The 22,943-nt window shown below is 40.5% G+C and overlaps 1 protein-coding gene across 9 annotated transcripts in view; it reads right to left on the bottom strand.

Moving 5' to 3' along the window:
- PPP4R1 (protein phosphatase 4 regulatory subunit 1) overlaps positions 1 to 22,357 on the bottom strand; it is a 68,611-nt gene extending 46,254 nt beyond the window's left edge. The window contains exons 1-4 of one of the 9 annotated variants that reach the window (XM_075494366.1): positions 22,165 to 22,357; positions 21,828 to 21,872; positions 21,199 to 21,339; positions 6,196 to 6,280 (exon numbers count right to left, since the gene is read on the bottom strand). In XM_075494366.1, coding sequence (XP_075350481.1) covers positions 6,196 to 6,254 — 59 coding nt within the window. In that variant the 5' untranslated portion in view covers positions 6,255 to 6,280; positions 21,199 to 21,339; positions 21,828 to 21,872; positions 22,165 to 22,357. Of the gene's footprint in view, positions 1 to 6,195; positions 6,332 to 21,198; positions 21,340 to 21,620; positions 21,731 to 21,827; positions 21,873 to 22,164 lie in introns of those variants that run through there. The other 8 variants (XM_075494365.1, XM_075494367.1, XM_075494362.1 and 5 more) reach the window with 8 other exon arrangements.
- Positions 22,358 to 22,943: the final 586 nt, after the last annotated feature.

The raw sequence follows: 22,943 nt of genomic DNA, 5'->3' as shown, positions 1-22,943 counted from the left end.
AGCTACAAAAAGCCTACAACAGAGGACTCCAATGAACTATCAATGCATCGTAGCATAACATAAGGCAAGCAGTAGCTTGCCCAGCAACTTGCCAGGTGAGTACCAGGTGAGCATTTGTGAAATTGTAACAGAGCTCTGAAGGATGACCTGTCTGGTTTAGAGATAAACAAAACAATAAAAATAGGCAGACATGTTCATGCTCAAGCGGCAAGGAGATGCCTCCTGTGACAAGGAAAAAGAGGAGGAGGTTTCCTCTAGGGATAATGACACGTCCCCATAAACTGCATTCTAACAGGGAATCAGAATCCTTCAAGTACATACGTGACAGAAATTACTCCATCAACATTAATGATAACAATATAAGTGATTTCAATAGCGTACATTCTGTTACTATACGTTACTCCTGGTTATCAGGGCATGATTTGGGACTAGGATTAATGGTTTCTTGCCAGTTTCCTCCTGCCACTGGCTTGGTTTTGGGCAGTGCTTGCCTCTAATGAGATAACCAAGCTCTACTAAGAACTTCTACCCTTACACATTCACAGTGCCAGCAGAGTTGTCTTCATTGCAACAACTAATAGAATTGCATCTTCTTGCCCATTCAGTCAGATTTCATACCCAATTCCTCCAGGTCCAAAGAGACTTTCGCTAGCTGCTCTGGCAAGTGAAGCTTCATATCAATAACCCTACAGCTGTGAACTCTCAACGAAAATTATTTATTCACCATATATGTCTTTGGTATACGACTGCCACCTAAGCAAGAATGCATCTATTTATCCATTAATCCATTAAAGCCAAAGAAAGGACAGAGGTTAAAGGCTGGAAAGTAGCATGCAGTACAAGCACTTCAGCTATTATGTGTGGAAGTGGAGGATAATTAGCAAAGTTCAGGTTTTCATGAGCACACTTGGGGAGAGCTTGTCCAACGGTAGAAAAACTGATAGTTACGATATCTTGTAGGCACACTTCACTGCCATTAGCAGCAGGATAAAATGGGGATAAATTACAAACACCCTGCCTTTATGTCCACATGCAAGGGACAGATATTTCGAAGACCCTGCACGCACGGACATAATTAGAATTTGTGAGGATATACTCCAAGCAGAGCTATAAATATTTTTGCTTGGCTCATTCAAACTCCTTTTATACACTCCTTTGACCTTATTTGGAATCAATACTGGGAGTTCTAAGTGGTATAATTGCTGTGTACCAATCACCATCATTAGCCTGTCAATAAATTTCCACTACAGAATTTAAATGAGTTCATCTGCACAGGGAGTGCATTTAGCTAGTAAGCATATGTTAAAAGAAAAAAAAAAGGCAAGAAAAGGAAAGAAGATGATTTTTTCTTGCCCATTTTTGAAGAACTTCTAAATCAAGATTTAATGACATTTCATGTTTAAGTGAATATTGGTAGTAGTAACTTAGCTTGGCACTGTTTTCCCCAAACAATCTCAGAAGATATTCTGAATAAACTCCCAATTTCAAAATCAACATCTTTGTACCCTTCTTAAGAAGAAAGGCTAAATATGCAGAGGTACATTCAGTATTGTTGAAGTAATTAAGACTTCTCTTAGTGCTTTGGGAAAATTCTGTCCTTCGACAGTTTAGCTTATATCATTTTAATGTACACTTACAAGGTAAACTTTCTCAATCTATACTGTGAAAGTTAAACTTAAGTAATTTATTTGGTATGCACATATCTGCAAGTTTGTGTGGAAAAAAAAAGTGTTTTGAAGTTTGTTTCATTTTTACTAAATTTTATTCTTTGACATACAGTGGGCTCGGAAAGACTGAAACATGAAAACAGACGAAAGAAGAGTTAGAGATTAGGAGATATAACCTAATTTATCCTAAAATGATGAGAAGTGTCCTAGTCAGAATGAATGCCGCTATAGTTTCACCTGCATGGCTTTGGTATGAGTTTGGCATTTCCTTATTGTCAGTACTCAACAAATACCCCAAAAAGAGAAAGTTTACACTGGGCTAGGCTGCACAGACAGAATGAAAATGAGCAGGGAGGAAAAAAAACCCTGCAGCTGTGGATAACCACATTCTCAATTAACTTGTTGGTTATAATGTGATCATACCTAAATGAAAATAAGGCAAGGTAATTTCTTACACTTAAGGAAGGTCTTGATAAGATTCTCGACATACCACCAAACATACTGTCTTTGAGAGGTTTTTTGATAAGTATTAGAGTGCAGAGGGATGAAAACAGCATTATTCTGTTTTAGTGTGGGTACTTTCAGCATGCAAGTCCTCGTTTTTAAATACACAGTAAAATGACGTTCTTGACTCCACAAAAGGGAGTGGAGAACAGGAAAGGCTTATGGTATAGCCCTGATACACCTAAAAATTTATTGTTACACTTTAGTACTTGGAAAGAAATTGATTTCTCAGTTCCTGAAACAGAGCATACATTCTAAAAACTTCTAGACTATTTTCCAGAATCACAGACCTGTAAAACCAAGGTTTATATTGTGACTGCTGGAGTCAGGAATCAGATAACCACGTTAAAATAATTCATTGCCACACGTGGTACAGCCACCTTTCTGATGCCAGTCTCTCTTCCATCCAGAGTCTAGAAAGCAAGAAGGCTACCTTCTACCAACCATATCAGAAAACACACGTCTGTGCCATGAAGTCAGAGGAGCATATCTTTGAGCCAAAAAAGACAAGTTATCCAGAATGCTTTAGGCCAAATCTTCACCTACACTGTAGACAGCAAAAGTGCTACTGATAAGCTGTATGTGAGTACACACATCTATGCTTAATCCCTCTTGTAGATCCAATATATCCTCAGTTACTGCCGAGTGCTGCCCTACAAGTATTTTGAAGTTAAACTATTTCAAAAGACATCAGGTATTCTCCCAAGGGAAAAGCAAAGAAGTACTTCAGAACACAAAGAAGCATGGCAAGAGGATAGCTTAAAAATATCTACATTGATAGGTGGATATAGTCTTGATAGCCAAGACTGATCATACTGATGAATGAGAGTCTGCTGCCAAGATCTACTTTGGTTTGAAGAGAGGGCAATCGCAATTCCTCAAAAAGTATGCTGATCAAAAGGAAGGGTCTGTTTTTCAGAAACTGCCTCACTATTTGAGCAGATCTATTGGTAAGCATCGTACACTTCTGAGCCTTCTTAATGAGGAATGGAAGCAAGTTAATGGCAACAAAGCTTAGGAAAACCCACAAAGGATTTTTAAAATGAGAAGAGACAAAAAGCTATGATCCAATCTGCACCAGCAGTGGGTTTTTAAAGCAAATAGCAAAAGGGAATCCTCATCCATGCATGCACACACACCAGTGGTACCAGACACAAGGAGACCTTGTGTTTCAGGGTGATGGTCTTGCTTTCTGCTCGGCATCTACTCTTGCTGCAATATGATATTGGATTATTAAGGCATATGCTAGAGATGCTTCTCAAATCTGATCTGGAGGCTGCCTCTTCATTAATAAAACCATAACCAGAGTCCCACTTGCCTTGATTTTCAGATACAAGAGGAATCACTTATTGTAGTATTTGTCAGGTTCCCCTCCATTCTCATAGACTAAGAGAACAACTGTGGTGCTCATCAGCAACACTTAAAACAGTTAGGATGTAGACCATAACATGCCAAAAATTGTCACACAGCAACTCCTTCCACCATCTGGGAAGCTGTTGAAGGACTCCCTACCTCACTCATTTTTTCAGTTCATCCTGTCAAAAATCATATATATTTAAATGAAGAAGGACTCCTATTTGCAAGTTCCAAGTCCAATCTGCTAAAATTTCTTAGGATGCAGACATAGATCCATGTCCACCTCAGAGCAACTGGCTTTGGCCTTCAGATACCAGCTGAGAAATTGTGAGTGCTCAAGGAATCCACTCAAAGGAGACTAGGCTTTTGTAGTAACTGTTAAAAATCACTTCAATCATTCAATATAATCACACACTGCAAATATGATACATATGTAGATGACTAACCAGATAGAAAATGATACAACAAATGCAAAGAGAAATAATACTTAAAATTATATTTAAAGATTTTTTCCAAAAAAAAAAAACCACCACACTAAAAGCAAATTCATTCACTTAAAGAAAGGAAAAAAAAAATCTTACCCTAATTTACCCAGGCTCAATGATTATGTTTCAAGGATTTGGGCATCTATAATTTGAAGCTTCCACACAAATGCAGGTTCGAGGTTGCAGAAACAACCGAAATATTAACTCAGTCATAATATAATGTTAAACTACACATAAGTAATTGGATACAATTATACCATACTAAGAGACATAAATATTACATTTAAGTTGTTTATTCTTATATTTTCCCCATAAAATGCTCCAGTTCATCTGTCTAGCAAAAAATCTCTCCACTTATTCCTGAGACTGACTAATGAATCATCATAAACTGCCTGCAATAGTTACTCACTATCACTTACAGTGATACAACTGCTACTCACAGTTATATCACTAATGGCTATCATATGCTATTTCCTATATTTTCTTATGCTAAATAACACAGTAGGCCTACAAAGAGAGATAGGATTAAACATGTTTATACTAGAGAAGGAAAAAAAACCAAAAAACAAAAACAAAAAAACACCACCAAAAAAACAAGCAAACACAAAAAAACCCCAGGGAAAAACTACAGTTACTCCACCCATCTTCCCCTGCAGAAAAGCACAGGCAAGCACAGGATGCATAAAGCTGGATAGCATCATCAAAAAGATTTCAAGCTTATGCATGCCCCACACCCCATGCAATCCATACCGAGAGACTCAGAGAGACAGTTTTTTCTTAAACAGGCAAGTAAAATATCAGGACCACTATTCTTGCCTAAAATTCAAGTCACACAACTTGAGTTTCTGAGTTTGTTCTCCTCCCTACTGGCTTCTATTACATAATTGTCACCTATAGCACTAAAGGCTCCTCTTCCCTCCCTCCCCATGAAAAGTCAAACACGCAGAAACTCTCTCCTGGTTGGCAAATTGCTGATTTCATCTCAAATTGCAAAATACCAAAAACTCTGGATTTCAGAAAAACAGAAAACTTTAAAATCAGGCATTTCAGAACTAATTTATGCACACAGATTTATGCAGGTTATAATAAGAGAAGCCATTCTGTAACTGTTAGCTGCAGTTCAATCAGAATGAAAACCTTCCACACGGGGGATGTTAATACATGTAGTACGGAATTTTAAGTATACTTCACATGACTAAAGTTAAGCACAGAGCTAAATCCTTATAGAACTTGGGCCAAGAACAACAAAATAGAGGCTAACCTACAGGGTGGTTGATCATAGACTTATCTTCCGTGTACTACTGAATTAAGAATTCAACATAAAACCAAACATGCTTTATTAAAGATTTACTTGGGGCCAAACTAAACTATGTTAAAATCAAACACCAGAAAACCTCACCTTTAACATATTTTATACATTTCTATGATCTTGTAACTGTTTGCAGTTACAATTAAAATAAATGCTGGTTTTGAATTTCTCCATTCCATTGCAGAGTCTCTGAGCAGGGGGTGGGATGGGGGGTATGTGTCTGCCTGAAGTATGCTACAATACCTGTGCTTTTAAATGAAACAACTAGCTCAGTGGCATTACAGAAATAAAAAGGGGAAAATGCAGACCACAGTATTAACTGGGTAAGATAAGACTTTCTTTTCAGCCATTTTTCATTTTCAATAACCAGAAGCAGCAATACTGAAACCGTAAACTATGGATGAGGATGATCCTGCAGAACACTTCTTGGGTTCCTCTGGCTATCTACAGTGCTGTTCATTATCCTCTCCTCACCTTTGATGAAGTATTTTCTTAAAGTCACTTCCTACACAGAGTTATGGATACAGTTTGCTATTATCTTCTAATCCTGTGTCAACAGGAATGTTAGCATCCACAAAAAACCTAAAGGGATGTGGTCCGATTAGTGAAAAAGATCAAGAAGTCCTGAACTACAGTTGCTTAAAAGGTAAGCAAATGTTTTTCTGTTATCATTAATATTTTACTCTCTGTAAGTAGGAGGAATATCAGCAAACAGGAGGAAGAGTGGAAACTGAAGAATTTTGTAAAGTTGTTGGGTTTTTTTTAAATTATTTGTATTTCATGCAAATTTTCATTGCAAATTTCATTCAGTCAGATTTGAATCAGATTAATAGTTTGCATACTATTAGCCAGACAGAACATTTAAAAAGCATACCTGTTAAATATGTTCTCACTTGCAGCGTACTTGTCCAGTCTTCCCAAAGGCGTCAACATTTCATCTTGTGAGACAAAGTCCAGGGCTGAAGGTATAATAATCACATCAGACTCTGAGCTGTAGTCATCCACACCAACTATCAGAGACATCAGAAATATTCCTTATAATCACAGTAGTTTAACACTAAAATGATGTCTGTTGTTGGTCTGAAATACAGAAGTCTAGGCAAGGTCCCATTGACAACATATTTACTAACTGCACTACATCGTTCCCCCTAGCTTTCCCCAACACCCATAAAGCCTTTTCTGTACAAGAGTGATTGATTACGTATAAATTGGACTAAATGGATTTTCAGTAATTTTCTCTAAATTCCCAAATATGATGTTTCACTAAACATCCAATGTTCATGATATTTTTAGCTAACAGTATTTTTATCAAGCAATGACTTTTAGCTAAAGTCAGCTTTTTGAAGATGCATAGACTAAAATCATAGCGGCAATTAGTCCAGAGATAGAGTTAATAAAACATCATCTAACAGGAAAAAAAGTTTTTTTAAAAAACAAAAATCTAAATTAAGCTTGTTAAAAAGTTCAGATGTGTGTTGCTATATCCAACTACCAATTAAAATAGGCACAATTCACCTGTTGCATAATTATTAACCAGCACATCAATAGGGAACTTCATATAAACAGACACCTTTATCAATATGGAACCACAATGAAATGGAAAAGGGGTCCATTCCTGCTCTGCAGAGCTGCTTGAAGAATTAGGATTTGAACTACCACCTTTTCTGGCTTCCATATGCCCTCTAAACTGCTCAAAAACTCAGTCCCATAACAAACACCTTAGCCTGCAAATGCAATCGCTTATTTGCTAGTATTGCAAATGCATTCACTTATTTGCAAGAACTATCCCATGTCACCTGCTTTACTCCTGAAAATACAACACTACAGTACACCACAGCTATTCTTCAGTCTAGCCAAGTTTCTCTGAAAAACATTTTGAAAACTGGCAAACAGAGATGGATAGAAGACAGACAGATCGAGAAGTCCGACAGTGATTTTTTTTAAAAGAGAACTCTATAGAGGAAAGAGAAAAATATTATTGTCCTCTTTCCTTCCATACAATTATACTATGGTATAGTATATGGTAAATAGGTTATCAGACATTGTATCATTATCTTCCAACATTCAGAATACACGAGCAGCTACCATTTTCTGAACTTCTTCCTTAGCATGTTTCAAATGTCAAAAGATTTAACACCAAACTCTCAGTAAGAGTAATATTTTTTGACCTAAACTGCGTTAATAGCATCACTTTACCAACAAACTAATTCTCCCATTTTCTAGGTAGAGAATCAATGGACATTGTTTAATTGGTCATAAATAAATCCCATCCCTGGAGGAGGGTCCAAATTCTGCAGTTGCTGGTAGGACATGAAATCCTTGCCAGAAGTCAAATGAAGAAGTGATGGGAAAAGAGCAAGGGCATAAGAATAATCTGGGAGATAGGGGCAAGGAAGAAAGTGTGCTAGGAGCTGTGAGACAAGGTAGATGGAAGAGCAATTTGGGGAGAGGAGCTAGTGCTCTTGGATATGCCTAAGGTAGAGGATAACAAACTGCAGGGGGAGGAAGGGAAGGCTGGGGGGGCCGGGGGGGAGGAGGGGGAAGGTCAGCTGCAGAAAGCTATTGCAGCACAAAGGGAAAGCACTGAGCAACCCCAGGTTTACACAACTGTTTGAACCTGGGTTTGTGGGTTTGGTTGGGAGGTTCTTTTGTCTGTTTTGTTTTTTTGCAAGAATCAGTTTTATTTTCACAGGAAAGGTGGGGGAAGGTAAAAATGCACTCATAATGCAAGTTAGGATTTTATGCCAGGTTAAGTTAACAAGGAACAGGCTACATCTTTTGACAGGCTCATAGGCCTTTAATTCAATCCATCGATCCAACTAAAACCAGAGGTTTTCCTGTGTTTATAGTTGTACCATGCACATTTGTCACACAGACTAGTCTTTTTTGAATAGAGTATTTCAGTTGAAGAGACATACAATGATCATCTAGTCCAACTGCCTGACCACTTCATGGCTGACTAAAAGTTAAAGCATGTTGTTAAGGACATTGTCCAAATGCCTCTTAAACACTGACAGGCTTGGAGCATCGACCACCTCTCCAGGAAGTCTGTTCCAGGGTTTGACCACCCTCTCGGTAAAGAAACGCTTCCTAATATCCAGTTTAAACCTCCCCTGGTGCGGCTTTGAACCATTCCCACACGTCCTATCACTGGATCCCAGGGAGAAGAGATCAGCACCTCCCTCTCCACATCCCCTCCTCAGGAAGCTGTAGAGAGCAATGAGGTCGCCCCTCAGCATCCTCTTCTCCAACCTAGACAAACCCAAAGTCCTCAGCTGCTCCTCATAGAACGTTTTATTGTATGCAAGCTGCTACTGTCAGAGGGCTGACTCAAGACATACTTTGAAGCAACAAACACATTCTGCAACATCCACACATGAAGTAAGTTACACAGATACTCCTCATTCCAGGAAATGAATTGCATTAATTTTTTTTTTGTATCATTATAATTGTGCCCTTTACTAGGGAGCTAAACCACCACATTCAGATCAACTTCTAAACTACAGAACTTAAATGAATACAGTTAAGTTGTGACATAACCAATCGGGGAGAAAAACACACTACTCTAATATTCAGTGAAATTAATTCTATGACAGGGTCCTATTTTCCTATTTTAAAGTCTGTTGATCATACTATACAATTAAAAGCATAAATTGAAGAAACTATGTCAAAAAACCAACGTAATTATTGTCACCAATATATTTATTTTTATTTAGCTATCAAATGCATGAATTAAAAAAAAAAGTTGACCATTATATCGACCACTACTAGTTTTACTTCCTCCATTTCTCTCCTCTCAACCTCATATTCCATGTTCCTCTCTTTCCCCTCTACATTTATTCTCCCCTAATGCTCCTGCAGCGAGTGGCCCAACATAGATGCCATCTTAGATGGTACAGAACATGGTGACTGCTCACTCTGTATGTCTTAACACATAAACAAACACCAAAGTTGACTAGATGTCTGATGCCTTTGATTTAGTGAACTGAATGTTCTGATAATTTTTGCCTCATGAAACCAGTTAAGTCAACCAAACTGCTAAATCCACTCTATGTCAGATGTAAATACCCATGATAAAAATATGAGCAGCTGCTTATAATTTATCTGTTTGATGTCTCCCACTAATTCAAACAGAAAGTGAGATGTGTGGTTTTAACTCTGCTGTGTTTGTGCATTGTAAAATTAAGTTTAGCACTACATTGGGCTTGATGTGCCCAATGTACTACTGATGTGCCCAATGTGCTACTGATGCTGAGCAACATTTATTATTTAATTCCAGCATCTCAGCTCATAGTCACAAAACAGATCACTCAAATGGCAGCATCCCGATAAACGCAACACTAATACCAACAGGGAAGAGAGGGGTGATAAAAATAAATCAATCAGTACATGAACAGTTTATAGTTCTTTTAAAGTACTGTTACAGTTATCTTACGTATTCATTTTCATTTACAACATCAAGACACCAACCCAAGTGAAGAGGCATCAGCCCAGGAGAATTGCCATTCTAACAAAGCCCCTCAAGTGAATGTCTTTCACTTGCCCCAAATATGATTCACCAACAACCTAACCACTCCTCATCTAAAATGCACAAAGAGCATACTTTGTATTATTCAAAAAAACAAGTCAATTTGATACTTCCTACACTTGGAAGGTTATTCCAAAAAAGCTATCAAAAAGGCTGTTAACTGAGTATTGCCTCTTCAGCCCTCCTCTGCTTTCCACCCAGCTTTGAGCACTTGCCCAAGTACCACAGGACCTTTTGTAAATTTTACAAATGCAAAAAACACCCTTGAACACAAGTGTACTGGTTTTGGCTGGGATGGAGTTAAAATTCTTCATAGTAGCTACTATGGGGCTATTTTGTGCACCTCCAACCTACTAGCTGGCAGGGCAGTGTGAAGAATAGAAAAGGCCTAGACACTGTGTAATCACAGTTCAGCAGTAACTAAAACATCCCTGTGTTATCAACACTAGTTTCAGCACAAATCCAAAACATAGCCCCATACAAGCTCCTATGAAAAAATTTAACTCTGTCACCGCCAAAACCAGTACAAGTCTTGGCTAGTTCAAATGCAGAATGTTCAGATTCATTCCCACTTCAGAATGTAGACCAGGCAACAGGGCCACATGTTACTTTCCTCTCCTCCTGCAGAAAAACTATAGGTCACCTTTCTTATTTTCTCCACTTTTTCAAACTAGTACAAATAAGTCCAGATCAAATGCTCAGAAGGCATCTAAGCTACAAGACACCACTAAAAACTAATGCAAGTTCAGAGCCTAAGAACCCTTTAATCTGGTCTTACATGTTCACACCAACATGCAAAAGAAGTAGAGCTAAGAAATTAGGAGTTTTTATAGAAACACCCTATCCCAGCAGTTTAGTCACTAGTGGTGATGGGGGGAGGAACAATAATTGGGCAACAGTGTGAAAAGCAATCACAGTGCCCCTATTTTCTGTCCACATAAGCACCAAAGCAGAGCAAAATGAATACATGCATTAATTTATCTAAGACTAAGTAGTTTGCAAACTTCTCTTCAAAACTCTACACTACTACCACCACACACAGACAGCATCACATAACAAGATAAGCACTGGATTTTGTTTCAATATCTGACTATCACCGACCTGTTGTATGACACAAGCCAAGTAACTCCTCCTCTCTGTACCTTCATTTTCCTGTTTGATTGTTTTTTTGTAGAAGTTGTTCGGGCTTGTCTATCTATCTTGCATCTCATCCATACTGTACCAAGAATGTATTAACACACCCCGCTTTAAGTTCTCCTGTTTCCCTTAAGTTCCCCTCTGTTTTATGGCAAGGATACAATTACTTGCCACAATTATTAACTAACATGGACCATACAGCAATCTTGCTGAGACAGACTATATTTAGAGGTGCTTAGTCAACCATTGACAAGCTTGGTTGAGCATACAACAACAAAACAGAAGTCCATTTAAAACTCAGTCCCCTATAAAGCTGTAGTCTATAGGCCAATTTTCAAGTGAGCTGATTTTTCTACTACATCTCATCTTCATAATATCTTTCACAAAGATCTTGATCATACTGTGTCTTTTACAGACAGGTGCATAAGATCATGTTTGAAAAAATAATTACTATTTTTCTTTTATTTAATAACGTGTGAACTCTTTGCCATAGACTGTTCAGTAGCAAGATCTACATGTATTCTGTTTGCTCTTCTGTACCTGCTACGGGCTCCATGGCAGAAACATATCCTCCCTTATTTTGTCATGGAAACTCAGTAACAAGATGACAGGTATTCTAAAAATGAGCAATTTTCATTTCTCAAAGCTGAGCAACAAATAATTTTAAAGATTCAAGACTTCCAACTAATATTACAGTTCCCTCATTTTATCTTCTGCATTCCCAAAGCGTTCTCAAGATCTATTAAGAAGACTCTATGGCAGTTGCTACAGATATATATAGTAAAATGGACTAATTTTTATTCAACTGTAGTACAGGCTATTTGCTACAGTCTACATCAATTGTCACCATAAGAATGTTCAGGTTAACACAGCACTTACAGGCAGAAAGGACTTAGTTTTGTTCTGCTGTTCAAGCAAGTAATTTTTCTGTTTAATTGTAAAGCAAAAATAGTAGTCTTACAAGTCCAAACATTTGATATCATAATCACAAAATAATAGCAGCAAGTTTTGTTTAAGTCACCCTGCTCTATGCTAGGAAAGAATAAATTCACCTTGCATTCAGATTTCTGCAGAACACAAGTAGTGTTCTCAGCCCTTCAACATCGTAAATACATTCCTTTCCATCTCATTTTCTGTAAGAAGTATCGTTTTGCATCTTGATGTTCTGCAAAGAGAACTCCACCTCAGCGTGACCATGGAAGCTAAACATCTATATTTGTCCACGGTTAGGAACTCATTAGTCTTTACCTTTCATAGTGCGCTATATTCCAGCTCCAGTTCTGCAGTGAAATCACAGACCAAAGCATCAGTCATACTATTTCAGCTTCATTTGCTACCACAAATTTACTGCACTGCTTCAGTAACCAATAACAAAGAGCTACTGTGATGACAGTTACACAAATATTACAAAATGCATTTGTAATGCTGAGTTCCACCATCTCGCCTGCCAGATCCAGGTATCACTCACTGGTGATCATTGATTCCACTGTCAGAAAGTGGGAGCTGATTTTTCTGAGACACTTAAAATACATCACTGCTGTTCTTCTGCTGAAAATGCAAATGAGATGCCACTAGTTTACCCTGATATTGCAAATATTTTCAGAGAAAAATGCAAGTTTGAACAGTGTGTGATTTTACTCAGCAAAAATTACAAAACAGGTGAACAAAAATATAAATGGGATCTGCAAGTCATAATCTTAGATTCCAATCTGTCCACCATATTAACAGAAATAAGAATCACACTTCCCTTTCTCTGTCTCTCTCCCAAATTTCCCCTCCAAACATGGACCACTATCTGCCTTGAGCCTCTTATGAATGCAGTGAAGTCACCACACCTGAATGCATAGACTTTGTTGTCAGCACTCCAAGTTTGGTGGGATTGGGTTTGGGGGAGAAGGAGAAGAGCGGTAGGAGCAAAGAAGAAGATAAGAAGGGGGAAATGCAAAGCAGCTCTGATGCAAAGCTGCTGTGCTAACAGCAAGCCTTGCTGCATTAGCCCCTATGTAGCACTTTCATAGCAGAGCTTGCTAACAGCTTGAAGTACAGAGTGAGCAAACCCTTTAAAATAAAGCTACAGTACAGGCTTGGTGGGGGGAGCATTTAGCAGATGAAAGAAAGATGCAGGAATCAATCAGCAGCTGTTTACACACAGAATTTATGCAACTGTGGCACAGCAAATTTAAAAGACCCACTAGACTAAACATCACAAACTAAAAGAATATTTTCATTTAGCAAAGGCCTTCAAAAAAAGATACAGTTATCACGCATGCCAAAGGAGTTGCATTTCTCATTGGGCATCAGAGGAAACAAGGGGTGACACAAAATTCTTTAAGCAATGAGGACAGGTGCAGCTACAGACAAGTTTGTCTCTTCGAGGCATACACAAGCAGTACTGAAAATCCTGATTTGCTCTGAAACAAAGGAATAGTTCTATCTCACATTGCTCACTAGTCGTTTTATTTGCACAACAGCGGCACATACCTTCTACTGGTTAATGGTTTGACCTGCAACAAAAGCTGGTCCAGAGGAAATTGAAACAAAGGGAAGGACATCCAAGCTACCAGTTAAAACAATCAACAGTTTATATTTTGTCAGCCAGTTTCCTGTTGGGAGCATGTCACGCCCATCACCATGGTACTCAAGTCCCCTGCTATTTAAGTCCCTATCTTTTACACCTTCCAAACAACTGCATACTGTTAAGAATCGTGGAATGAGGCTGGAGTGAAGCAAAGTCAGCTAGTGCAGGCAGGAAGTTCCTCTAATGTACCTTTTTCTCCTCCACAAGTTCCTTACAGTCAAATAAAGGTATCCAACCTCTCCCTGCAAAGCACTGCTGCTTGTGGGGTTTTTGCTTGCTTCCATGACTGACTGAGAATTTTGTAGCACTGCTAAGAGAATCACACTTCCATCTTCAACCAAGATGTTCTCCCTGGTCCTACCACGACAGGACACATGCATTCACTGCTCTTGGGGCCATGCTTGAGTTCTGCTCCTAACTGGGTATCTGGTACACACAAAAACATCAAGTTCAAACTACATACGCTTTAACCTTGGACTAACTGGAAGGGAGGGCGTTATGAAGCAAGCAGTTGAAGCTCAAATGCTCCAAAGGCTTGTGCTAGCTTTGCAATGCTGATATGACACCATGAGTTATAACACATCAGCTAAAAACCCAACTACTCCACTTTAATCAAGTATGGCAAGTATATGCAGTTACTTCAACTGGTTCAATCACAGTATCTGAAATACATTTACTTGGACTAAATGCTGCAGAGAAGGCACGTTCTATGACTAGTACATCCATAACTTTTAAAACATGGCTTTGCAACATAAATCACTTTGAACTTCCTAACTGTACTTATCCTCTCTCCACTTAAACCCCAGACAACGCTCTTGAGACGTTGTTTGACAGCATACAAAACTCTTGGTGGGATAAGCCTTTGTGCTTTCTGAGAGTTCAGAGGTGGAAATTCCTTCTGCAACTCTTCACACTTTTCTTCCTTCTGCAACTCTCCATGCTCGGTATAAAGTATAAAACCGGTCTACAGGAGAAGATTGAGCAGTACAGAATGCAGTGGATTCACTCTTCGAAGTAGTAAGAACAGTCATGGGTGTTAATTTCAATGTTATTTAAAATAAGAGTTTCCTCTAATAAACCATACATACAAGCAAACTTGCACAAGCAAGTATCCCTACAGACTAATCAAGCTATTCCTCCTGCAGGCTAGAGAGGAAGGAAAAGGTGGTCTTCTCTTCCATTCAAGTATTTGGGAACTGTTCAGGTACTATGGCAACAAGACAAAAATATACCTAAGCAGACTTGTTTATCAAGAGAAAAACGCTCCAACAGTCTGCATTATTGCTCATATAGAATGTCACTTTTATATATTAATATATTTAGCTTTTATGGAAATTGTATCTCAGAATAATACGTATTTATTGTACTATTTGCCTTTCATTTTTCTTTACCTTAAAAATAGTAAACAAACTCCCAACAAACAGTACTCTCAACTCCCAGTGCACTTGTTCTGCTGTTGCAAACGAACACCCTTCACAAACATACTTAGACACTTTGTTCAACCTATACATTGGACAGGATTTTAACACCCTATTGCCAGAAAGAACCACAGCGTCCCACCCAAACCAAGAAAAAGCCACATCAGTTTTTCTTATGCTGTACCTTCTAAAGCAGACAGAGAAACCCTGATGTTCTGCATTCCTTTAAGGGCAGCTGTCCCTGCCTTGCTCTTCCAAAGAGAGAATTCTTACTCCAGCTCTCAAAGAAGCAGCTATCCTTTCATCCAGTTCTGCTACTGTCACAAGGCACCTCTTGCAGCTACTACTCTTACAATGAAAACTTCCTGCCCACACAGAGGGAAAGCCTTAGCAGCAAAAGACACACACAGGAAAGAAAGGGAGGCATTTTATCTTCAACACTCTGCGGTCTGCCACCTCCACAATAGGTCAGCAATCAGAAATAAATGCACGAACACCAAGGTTTCACTCTTATCTTAAGCTTAAGATTTTGAAAATGTCTATCTCTTTCCTGACTCATTCACACCTTCCCCTTTTTGGTTTTTTCCTCCAAGTGGGAGAGAAAGGGAGGAGAATACCTGAAGCCCTCGGAGATAAATCAGGAGACAAAGACAAAATTTAAAAAAAAAAAAAAAAAAAAAAAAAAAAAAAAAGGAGCTGGCAACCTTAATTGAGGATTCCTGCCAGTGACAGGAACATAAAAGGTGGCTGGTAAAAAGCACATTTCCACATCAGAAGTGATGCTACTGGCCTTGGGAAGCTGAAAGCCTAGAAAATTACCTCTTCTTCAATCCTCTGCTAGGTGTAATGGAGAAAACGTGCAGCTGCATGAAGAAGGTTCATCAGCCTATATCAAATCAAGCACAACCCTTTCCTCACATCATCTCATTCTCTCTAGGATCCTAAGAGGCTGCTCAAGAAAAATTACCCATTACCCACCTGAGACCACTAAAACCAGAATTCCGTGGGGACCCAGCCATCCACCTGGGTCTCCCAGTTTCTATGAGGGTCAATCACCACATTAAAAGACAAAGAAATGAACTGAAGAGTCAGGAGAATTAAAACCTGATCTCTGGGGAAAACAACAGACTTAACAAGCATGCTTCATTAGCATTAAAAACTGGTTATTAGATTCCCAACAGAACAGAATCTCAGCCACACCAGAGAACCGAAACAGAAAGTCTGCCATTAATTTGTTGTTATTTTTTGCAACACAGACATTAAAGACTGCAGACGACTGAAATGCCAACCTAGTAACTCAAACTATCTCAGCACTCTTTCACCAGAGCTAAGTCTCTGATGGGACCAAAAGGTCAGTACTGCAACATGGCATTTGAACATTATGTTGGAAATTTAGCTATACTCAAAGCCGGAATTAAGTCTAAGAAGTGACCTGACTTGCAGTCTATACATAACGAACAACATAACAGTATTTGCTAATTCTTGTTCTGTAGTAACAGAACAAAGGAACTACAATACAAAAACTTCTGATATTACTATGTACAGCTGCGGGAAAGGTAAAGTGAATTTTAACGTACTGAATGCATGTTATCCCAGCATAATTCACTGCAAAGGAATAAGAACTACAGCACAGCATCAAGCTGTGATTGTGATTTGACACCACAGGGAAATACAGACCGATTTTATTTAAAAAAAAAAAACCCAAACCCACACACTTTTGACTTTAAGCATATGAAAAAAGAAAAAAAGTTAAAAGAAAAAAATTAAATTGAAATTAGCTTCTATTTGGGAAGAGACTTGTGTGCTACGCAAAGTCTAATAGAATAATTTAATTAAAAGCATTCAACCAACACAAGCTCACTGCTAATGCCAGATAAGTTGCTGATCACCTGGAACAAGAACATATCATCAAAGATAAACCAGCTTTTGACACCTGCAGATGCACAAAGAGTATTTTCTTCAGCTCAGCTAAATAACTGGTTTACTCACAGTTGAGAAGCCTGCTGGGACGAGAGGCTAGAAAGACCTGTCCTCCCTTTCCAGTTAATGAAAAAGAACTCAATAACTCAATACTAAAACCAGAGGTATATTATATTATATTATAGCTACTGTATTTTCTTTAATCTTTAGAACTGTTTAATCCACTAGTAAAATCCAACCAGTAACACTAGACTGGCTAATTGTAAAAACTATCTTACTGTTAAATTTTAAATCTATCTTACTGTTAAACTCTTATGCTAAGGAAAACAAGTTTACACACAGGTGTAATATATATGTATCTATAAAAACTCATTTAACAGCTCTAAACTAGAACTGTCTAAATTATGCTTAGATATTAAAATACCATTTTCTACATTTTTAGTTAAAACATCTGAACTCTAAGTGTACAGAAAAAGGTAACTATCACTCACCATTTTTCAACATGATAAAAGGTAAAGTTTCAGAATCTGAATGTTAAGCTACATAACCACCAAAACATGTATATAGTACTTGCAACTATCAAAAGTCCAAAAGTTGTACGTAAATGCAGCTGCCAGTTACCAATAATAAATATTTTTCAAAACACACAAATGCCAAACAGTATTAAAACCAGTTATTAGATCAAAATTTCTTTTCTCTCCCGATTTAAATCACTATTAAAATCCCGAGTTAAATAAAGCTATCCTCTTTCACAATCTGAATTCTAATTACAGATGGCTCTATTTTGCAGAATACACATCCTGCACACATCAATGGACAGACTGAAAGAAGCAGCATCGTGGTGTGTTTGATTGCATCTATCTGTACTAACCAGTTCAATCTTCAGAAACATCCAGGGGGAGAAGGGGGTGTGGAACACAAACTATCCAGGAAGTGTCATAAAGAACATTTTATTTATCATCAGAAATATATAGTTCTACAACCCCCCATGTTTGCTTTTCAACCATTTTTGTTGCCTATTTTCTTTTCTGTTCTATACTTAGCTTATACAGTTACATTATTTTGATTTTGTATGCACAAAACAGATCTGAAAAAAGCCACATTTTCCCTGATTTCTTTTCATATACTGTGCAAGATTTTAGACAAAAGATCAAGGAAGCCAATAGTCCAAGTAGCTTTATGGGTACTGTCCAGCTGACACTGAACGGCTACCTTAATTTTGCCACCTCATAGCAGCCAGATGGGATGGGGAGTCTTCTGCAGGCTTCCACTTTGAATTTTCACTCTACTGCCTTTTTTTTTTTGCCTTAGTGGGGTTTTTTTGCCTTAGTGGATATCATGCAAGGATTCTTATTACGTTCACCTTCATACAGATGAAATGCAGTGATATGTTACTTATTTGGGGGGTTACAGTCAATAACAAAGTTGCCTTTCACTATAAGGACTTACATTTAGGAATTAAATTTCTTTTATAACCTTCTGTACCTTTAGCCAGGATACATTCACTGATTTTTTTTTTTCTTCTTCAAACTACCAAACAAGGAAAAGCCACTGGCTGAATATGGGAGGACCAGAATTTATTTAATTATTATCATAGCCTCTGACATCAGGAGCTACCTCTACAGAAGCAAAATACTAGCTAAAATTAAAGTACTGAAATACCAAGTGCCAAGCTATGTAACTACTTAGAGCAATCATCTGTGTAATGTACCATCACATGTAAAGTATGCATTCACCTGGAGGAAAAAAATAAAATAAAAATCAGAGCTTTCCAGTGGTTACCAAGCAACCAAGAGCAGAAGATAATATGAAGCTTTCAAAATAGAAATGCAAACCAAAGCTGAAATTAATTATTTAAAAGTCAATCCAGCTGGTTTATCAACCACTCTCTAAAAGCCTTTCTTATGAAAGCTCCTGTTTAATCTCTGACCTCTTAAACAAATAAATAAAAGGCAATTTTTAAATAGATGTCTTCTACAGTTTATATTCTGAAAGTCTCCCACTCCTCCAAAAGCAGATTTACTACTCTCTGTTGAAATCTAGGAATGTTTCATTTAATCTAAATATTTATCAAGTTCTCTTTGGGAAAAGGTAAACTTTCTTTTACAAGCAACTATTAAAACAGTTCTCCAAAGATATAATAATTTACTGGTTTACATCTCAGGTTAATTAGCACCCAATGAAATGAATTGGCAGAATAAATGAGGGGAGGCACAAAATGTACAGTTGTACAAGTTGTTGATTAAACTCCAACTTTCCAGTAAAATACTTAATTCCAGAGACCTTACAGACAATGATTATAAAACAGCTGTTCTCTACTCTGCGCATCTAAAAAGATATACAGATGCTTGGTTCATTACTTTTAGCAACAATGGTGCATTGTTCTTTGCTCGACTCCAGGATTTTCTCCTACTGCTTTAGAACATGACCAATAAAAGGTATCTATTAGTCACCTTAATGATTCTTTCATTTTCTTTTGCACTTTTATTGTATTAGAAAATGGTGAATCACACTGTAAATTATCATTATAAAAAAACGATTTTGTGATTAGGAATCAAACCTAGACTCACCAATGAGCTACAAAGGAACACCTAATCTAGTAAAATGTCCCAGGCCACATCCCTAATCAGAGACTGAGCTTCAGATGTCCAATCCAGATCTGTACACATGCATCTAGTCTTAATCACTCCTGGTTTCTCCAGCATAACTCATAGATGTTTTGCTATTGCTTGATACCAGATCAATTAAAAACCCAAAGATTTATTGAAAACTACACAGTTCACTTTTCAAAATAGCCAAACAATTGATCCCATCTCAGTCTTTTCTTATAATTCATATTATTTTACATTTACCTAATTTATCCTCCTAAATTACACCACCAGGACTACAGGTACGCCTGCACATCTTTTTCCTTGTTTGGCCTTAATTATAGCTTAGCACATTTAATACTAAGAGCACAGCTGGCAGAATTACACATGCATAAAAGCTGCCAGCACCTCCAGTTTTCTCAAAACTGCATTACTACTTCAGGAACACACCTCTAAACCAGTGTCTAACTCCACCACTCAAAAGAGCTGTAAACATTTGAAATATTTACAATAGAGAGGTACTGTAGGGTGGGGTTCAGGCTTGGCAGAGCCAGGCAAAAATTACGGCTTTTTGTCTTTTTTCAACATTGTCTGTTTCATATGTGCAACCATGAAATGTAATCCCAAACAATACATCAACTGGGAACGCTTTCATAAATTGTGTAAGACCTGTTGTACAGGGGTACAAAACATGATTAATTCAAAGAAATACCACTGCACAAGAAACAGTGCTTTTGACTAGGTATGTACAGTTTCCCTGGTCTGTGTTATTTTTCTTTAGCTCAAATCCACCTCACAAGAACAAAACCACATAAAATTTAGAACCATAAAAGACATCATGTGACTGAGATATGTCCAGACAGCACACATTGATTCATACAGATTCCTGGTTTTTCCCTTAAAATAATATGCATAAGTATTGAGCTATTCACCTTTATCTATTTCCATCAAAACCTCAGTAATGTTTAATGAGGTTTCAAATTTTTAGATTTCTATGGCTCCTGCCTTCAGGATGCTCTCATCTGGATTGAGTCATATCTCCACGCATACATTATGTTTTTAAAGACAAGACCATAACTTTCAAACCATCACCAGAAACCCACAGGTTCAGAATAATCTCTCCAATGACTACACTCATATCTTGCTTCAACTCCTGTCAAGAAAAATCATAATCTACGTGGAAATTTAAAACCACACTTTTTTTTTTTTAAAGTGTGTCATTTCTGAGAAAGTCCTCCTGTAATCACACAAAGTTTTCAAACAGCTATGCTATCAATCTGAATTTCAAGCAAGCAGAATTGAAAAAAAAAATAAAATAAAGCCTTAGAAAAAGGCTCCCTCTTTGTGCAAGGCAACGCATGATTTAAACGTCCTTTTAAACACCAGATCACAAAACTGAACAAGATGCAAAACATTTACAGTTAAATTCCAAGTTAAAATAACACTCCCCTAAAAATGTAAAAGACATAAAATGAACGCTCTTTCGCCTGCAATCTAGTCCTGGTGAGCGGATCGCTGTGCAGACTGCACGTCAGCCAAAATACCTTCAGACACCGACAAGGGTCCGCACGCCCACGGCAGACTGCGAGGCAGACGCCTGCCTTACCAGCTGCCTCCGCCTCCATTTTCACTTTCCGCCCAAAATTTATCCTCCTCTGCTTCCAAGAAGCTCCCTCGGTATTGACATTACCAACAGACGCCTTCTCACCTGAGTAACATTTTACAGTCTGCCCAGCCAGGCTTCATACCCCTGAGTTAGTAATTTTGCACCAGAGCCACATTCTGCAATTTGCACCCTGACATTAACTCTTTTCCACACATGTCTCCAGCAGGGTCAGGAAGAGGGGGCCTGAGGGGGGGAGGAGGGGGGAGGACAAAAAAAAAAAAAAGATATATAAAATATAGAGATATAAAAGGAACGAGCAACCCACACGTTGCAGTCTCCGGCCCGGCAGGTTTCTCCTCCCCGGAGGCGTCCCCCCGTGCCCAGGCCATGAGGGGACGACTCCCCTCGGCGGCTCGCAGGCTGCCACACCTCCCGGCGGGGCGGCCTCCCGCCCGCCCTCGGCGGCCGTTAACGGAACCCCCGCACCCCCCCGCCCCGCGCGCGCTTCCCGCCGGCCAACGCACCCCGCTGCGCGCCGCCGCTCCCCCGCGGGAAAGCCCGGCGGAGCCCGGCCTGCCCCACGCGCGCCCGGGTGCGTGTCATGTACACAGGGAAGCGCGGAGCATGGCCTCCTCCTCCCCCCCGCCTCCCACAATGCACCGTGGGCGCTCCCCTCTGAAGCCACTTCCTCGCCCGAAAGCCACCCCACGCCGCCGCCCGGCCCCACTCACATCCGTCGATCTCCTCCTGCAGGTCCTCCTGGAGCAGCGACAGATCTGCGGGAGACACACCATGTGCCAACGCGCCCGGCCCGCTGCCCCCGCCACCCCCGCCACGCGTGACCCAGCCCGCCCGCGGGGCTGCTCGCCGCCGCTAGCGGGTTCCGCAGGCTGCGCCCCGGTACCCCCCCCGACCCGACCCCACCCTGCAGCCCCCCGCGCTCTGAGCCGGACAGCGGCGGGAAGCGCTTCCGAAGCCGGGGCGGGGGAGAGGAGGGGGGGAAGAGGAGGGCTGGCGCCTCACCGGGGAGGCGGCGTGTGCGGAAAGGGGGAGGGGGGCGCTACCTACCCGCCATCTTGCTGCAGCCCCCGCGGGGCGCCGGGCTACATTTAACCCGCGGCCGAGCGACGAAGGGGGCGGCGGTGCGGGCGGCAGGAGGGGGCAGGCCCCGCGCGGTCCAGGCCCCGGGCCCGGCGGCGTCTCCCCGCGTCCCCGAGAGAGTCGCGCAGGGAGGGAGGAGGGAGAGAGCGGGCGGGCGGGCGGAGGAAGGCGGGAGGAGGGGTCTGGGCCGGACACGCTGCCCCCGCCTCCGCCCGGCGGAGCCGCGCTCGCTCGCACAGGCGGCCGTGCCTCCCCGCCCCTCGCTCTGACTCACGCCCGGAGCCGCCCGGCCCTGCCCGCGGGCGGCGAGGCCGGCGGTCGGCAGGACACGGCCGCACGCCCCGGTCCGCTCACCTGGCCTCGCCGCTCCTCCCCCCCCCGCCGCCATCTCGGGGCTGGGGCTCCTCCTACTGCCCGCCGACGGGCGGGGAGGGCAGCGGGGCTGAGGCAAGGCCCCGCCGCGCTCCCGGCCCTGCCCCGAAAGGCCCCGTTTGGGGCGTTGTGGGGTCAACCGGAGGGAAGGGCTCCCGCAGCGTGGGCGCGCCACGAAGGTCCTCCTCACCTGGGGCTGCGTGGGGTCGCTTCCAGAGGAAAGGGGTCTCGGCGAGGCAGCGGGGCCGCAGAAGTCCTTGCTTTGGGCGTTGTGGGGTCACCTGGAGAGAAGGGTCCCCTGGGAGGTGGCCGTGCCGCCACCGCGCCGCCCACCAGCACCCTCCTCTTGTGAACTGCCGAGTTTCAGCAGCTGG

The sequence above is a fragment of the Mycteria americana genome, chromosome 2 (genome assembly GCF_035582795.1).
Source record: "Mycteria americana isolate JAX WOST 10 ecotype Jacksonville Zoo and Gardens chromosome 2, USCA_MyAme_1.0, whole genome shotgun sequence".
Lineage (NCBI taxonomy): Eukaryota > Metazoa > Chordata > Aves > Ciconiiformes > Ciconiidae > Mycteria > Mycteria americana.
The sequence above is the reverse complement of the archived record's forward strand: the minus strand, read 5'-3'. Positions and strand labels throughout refer to the sequence as shown.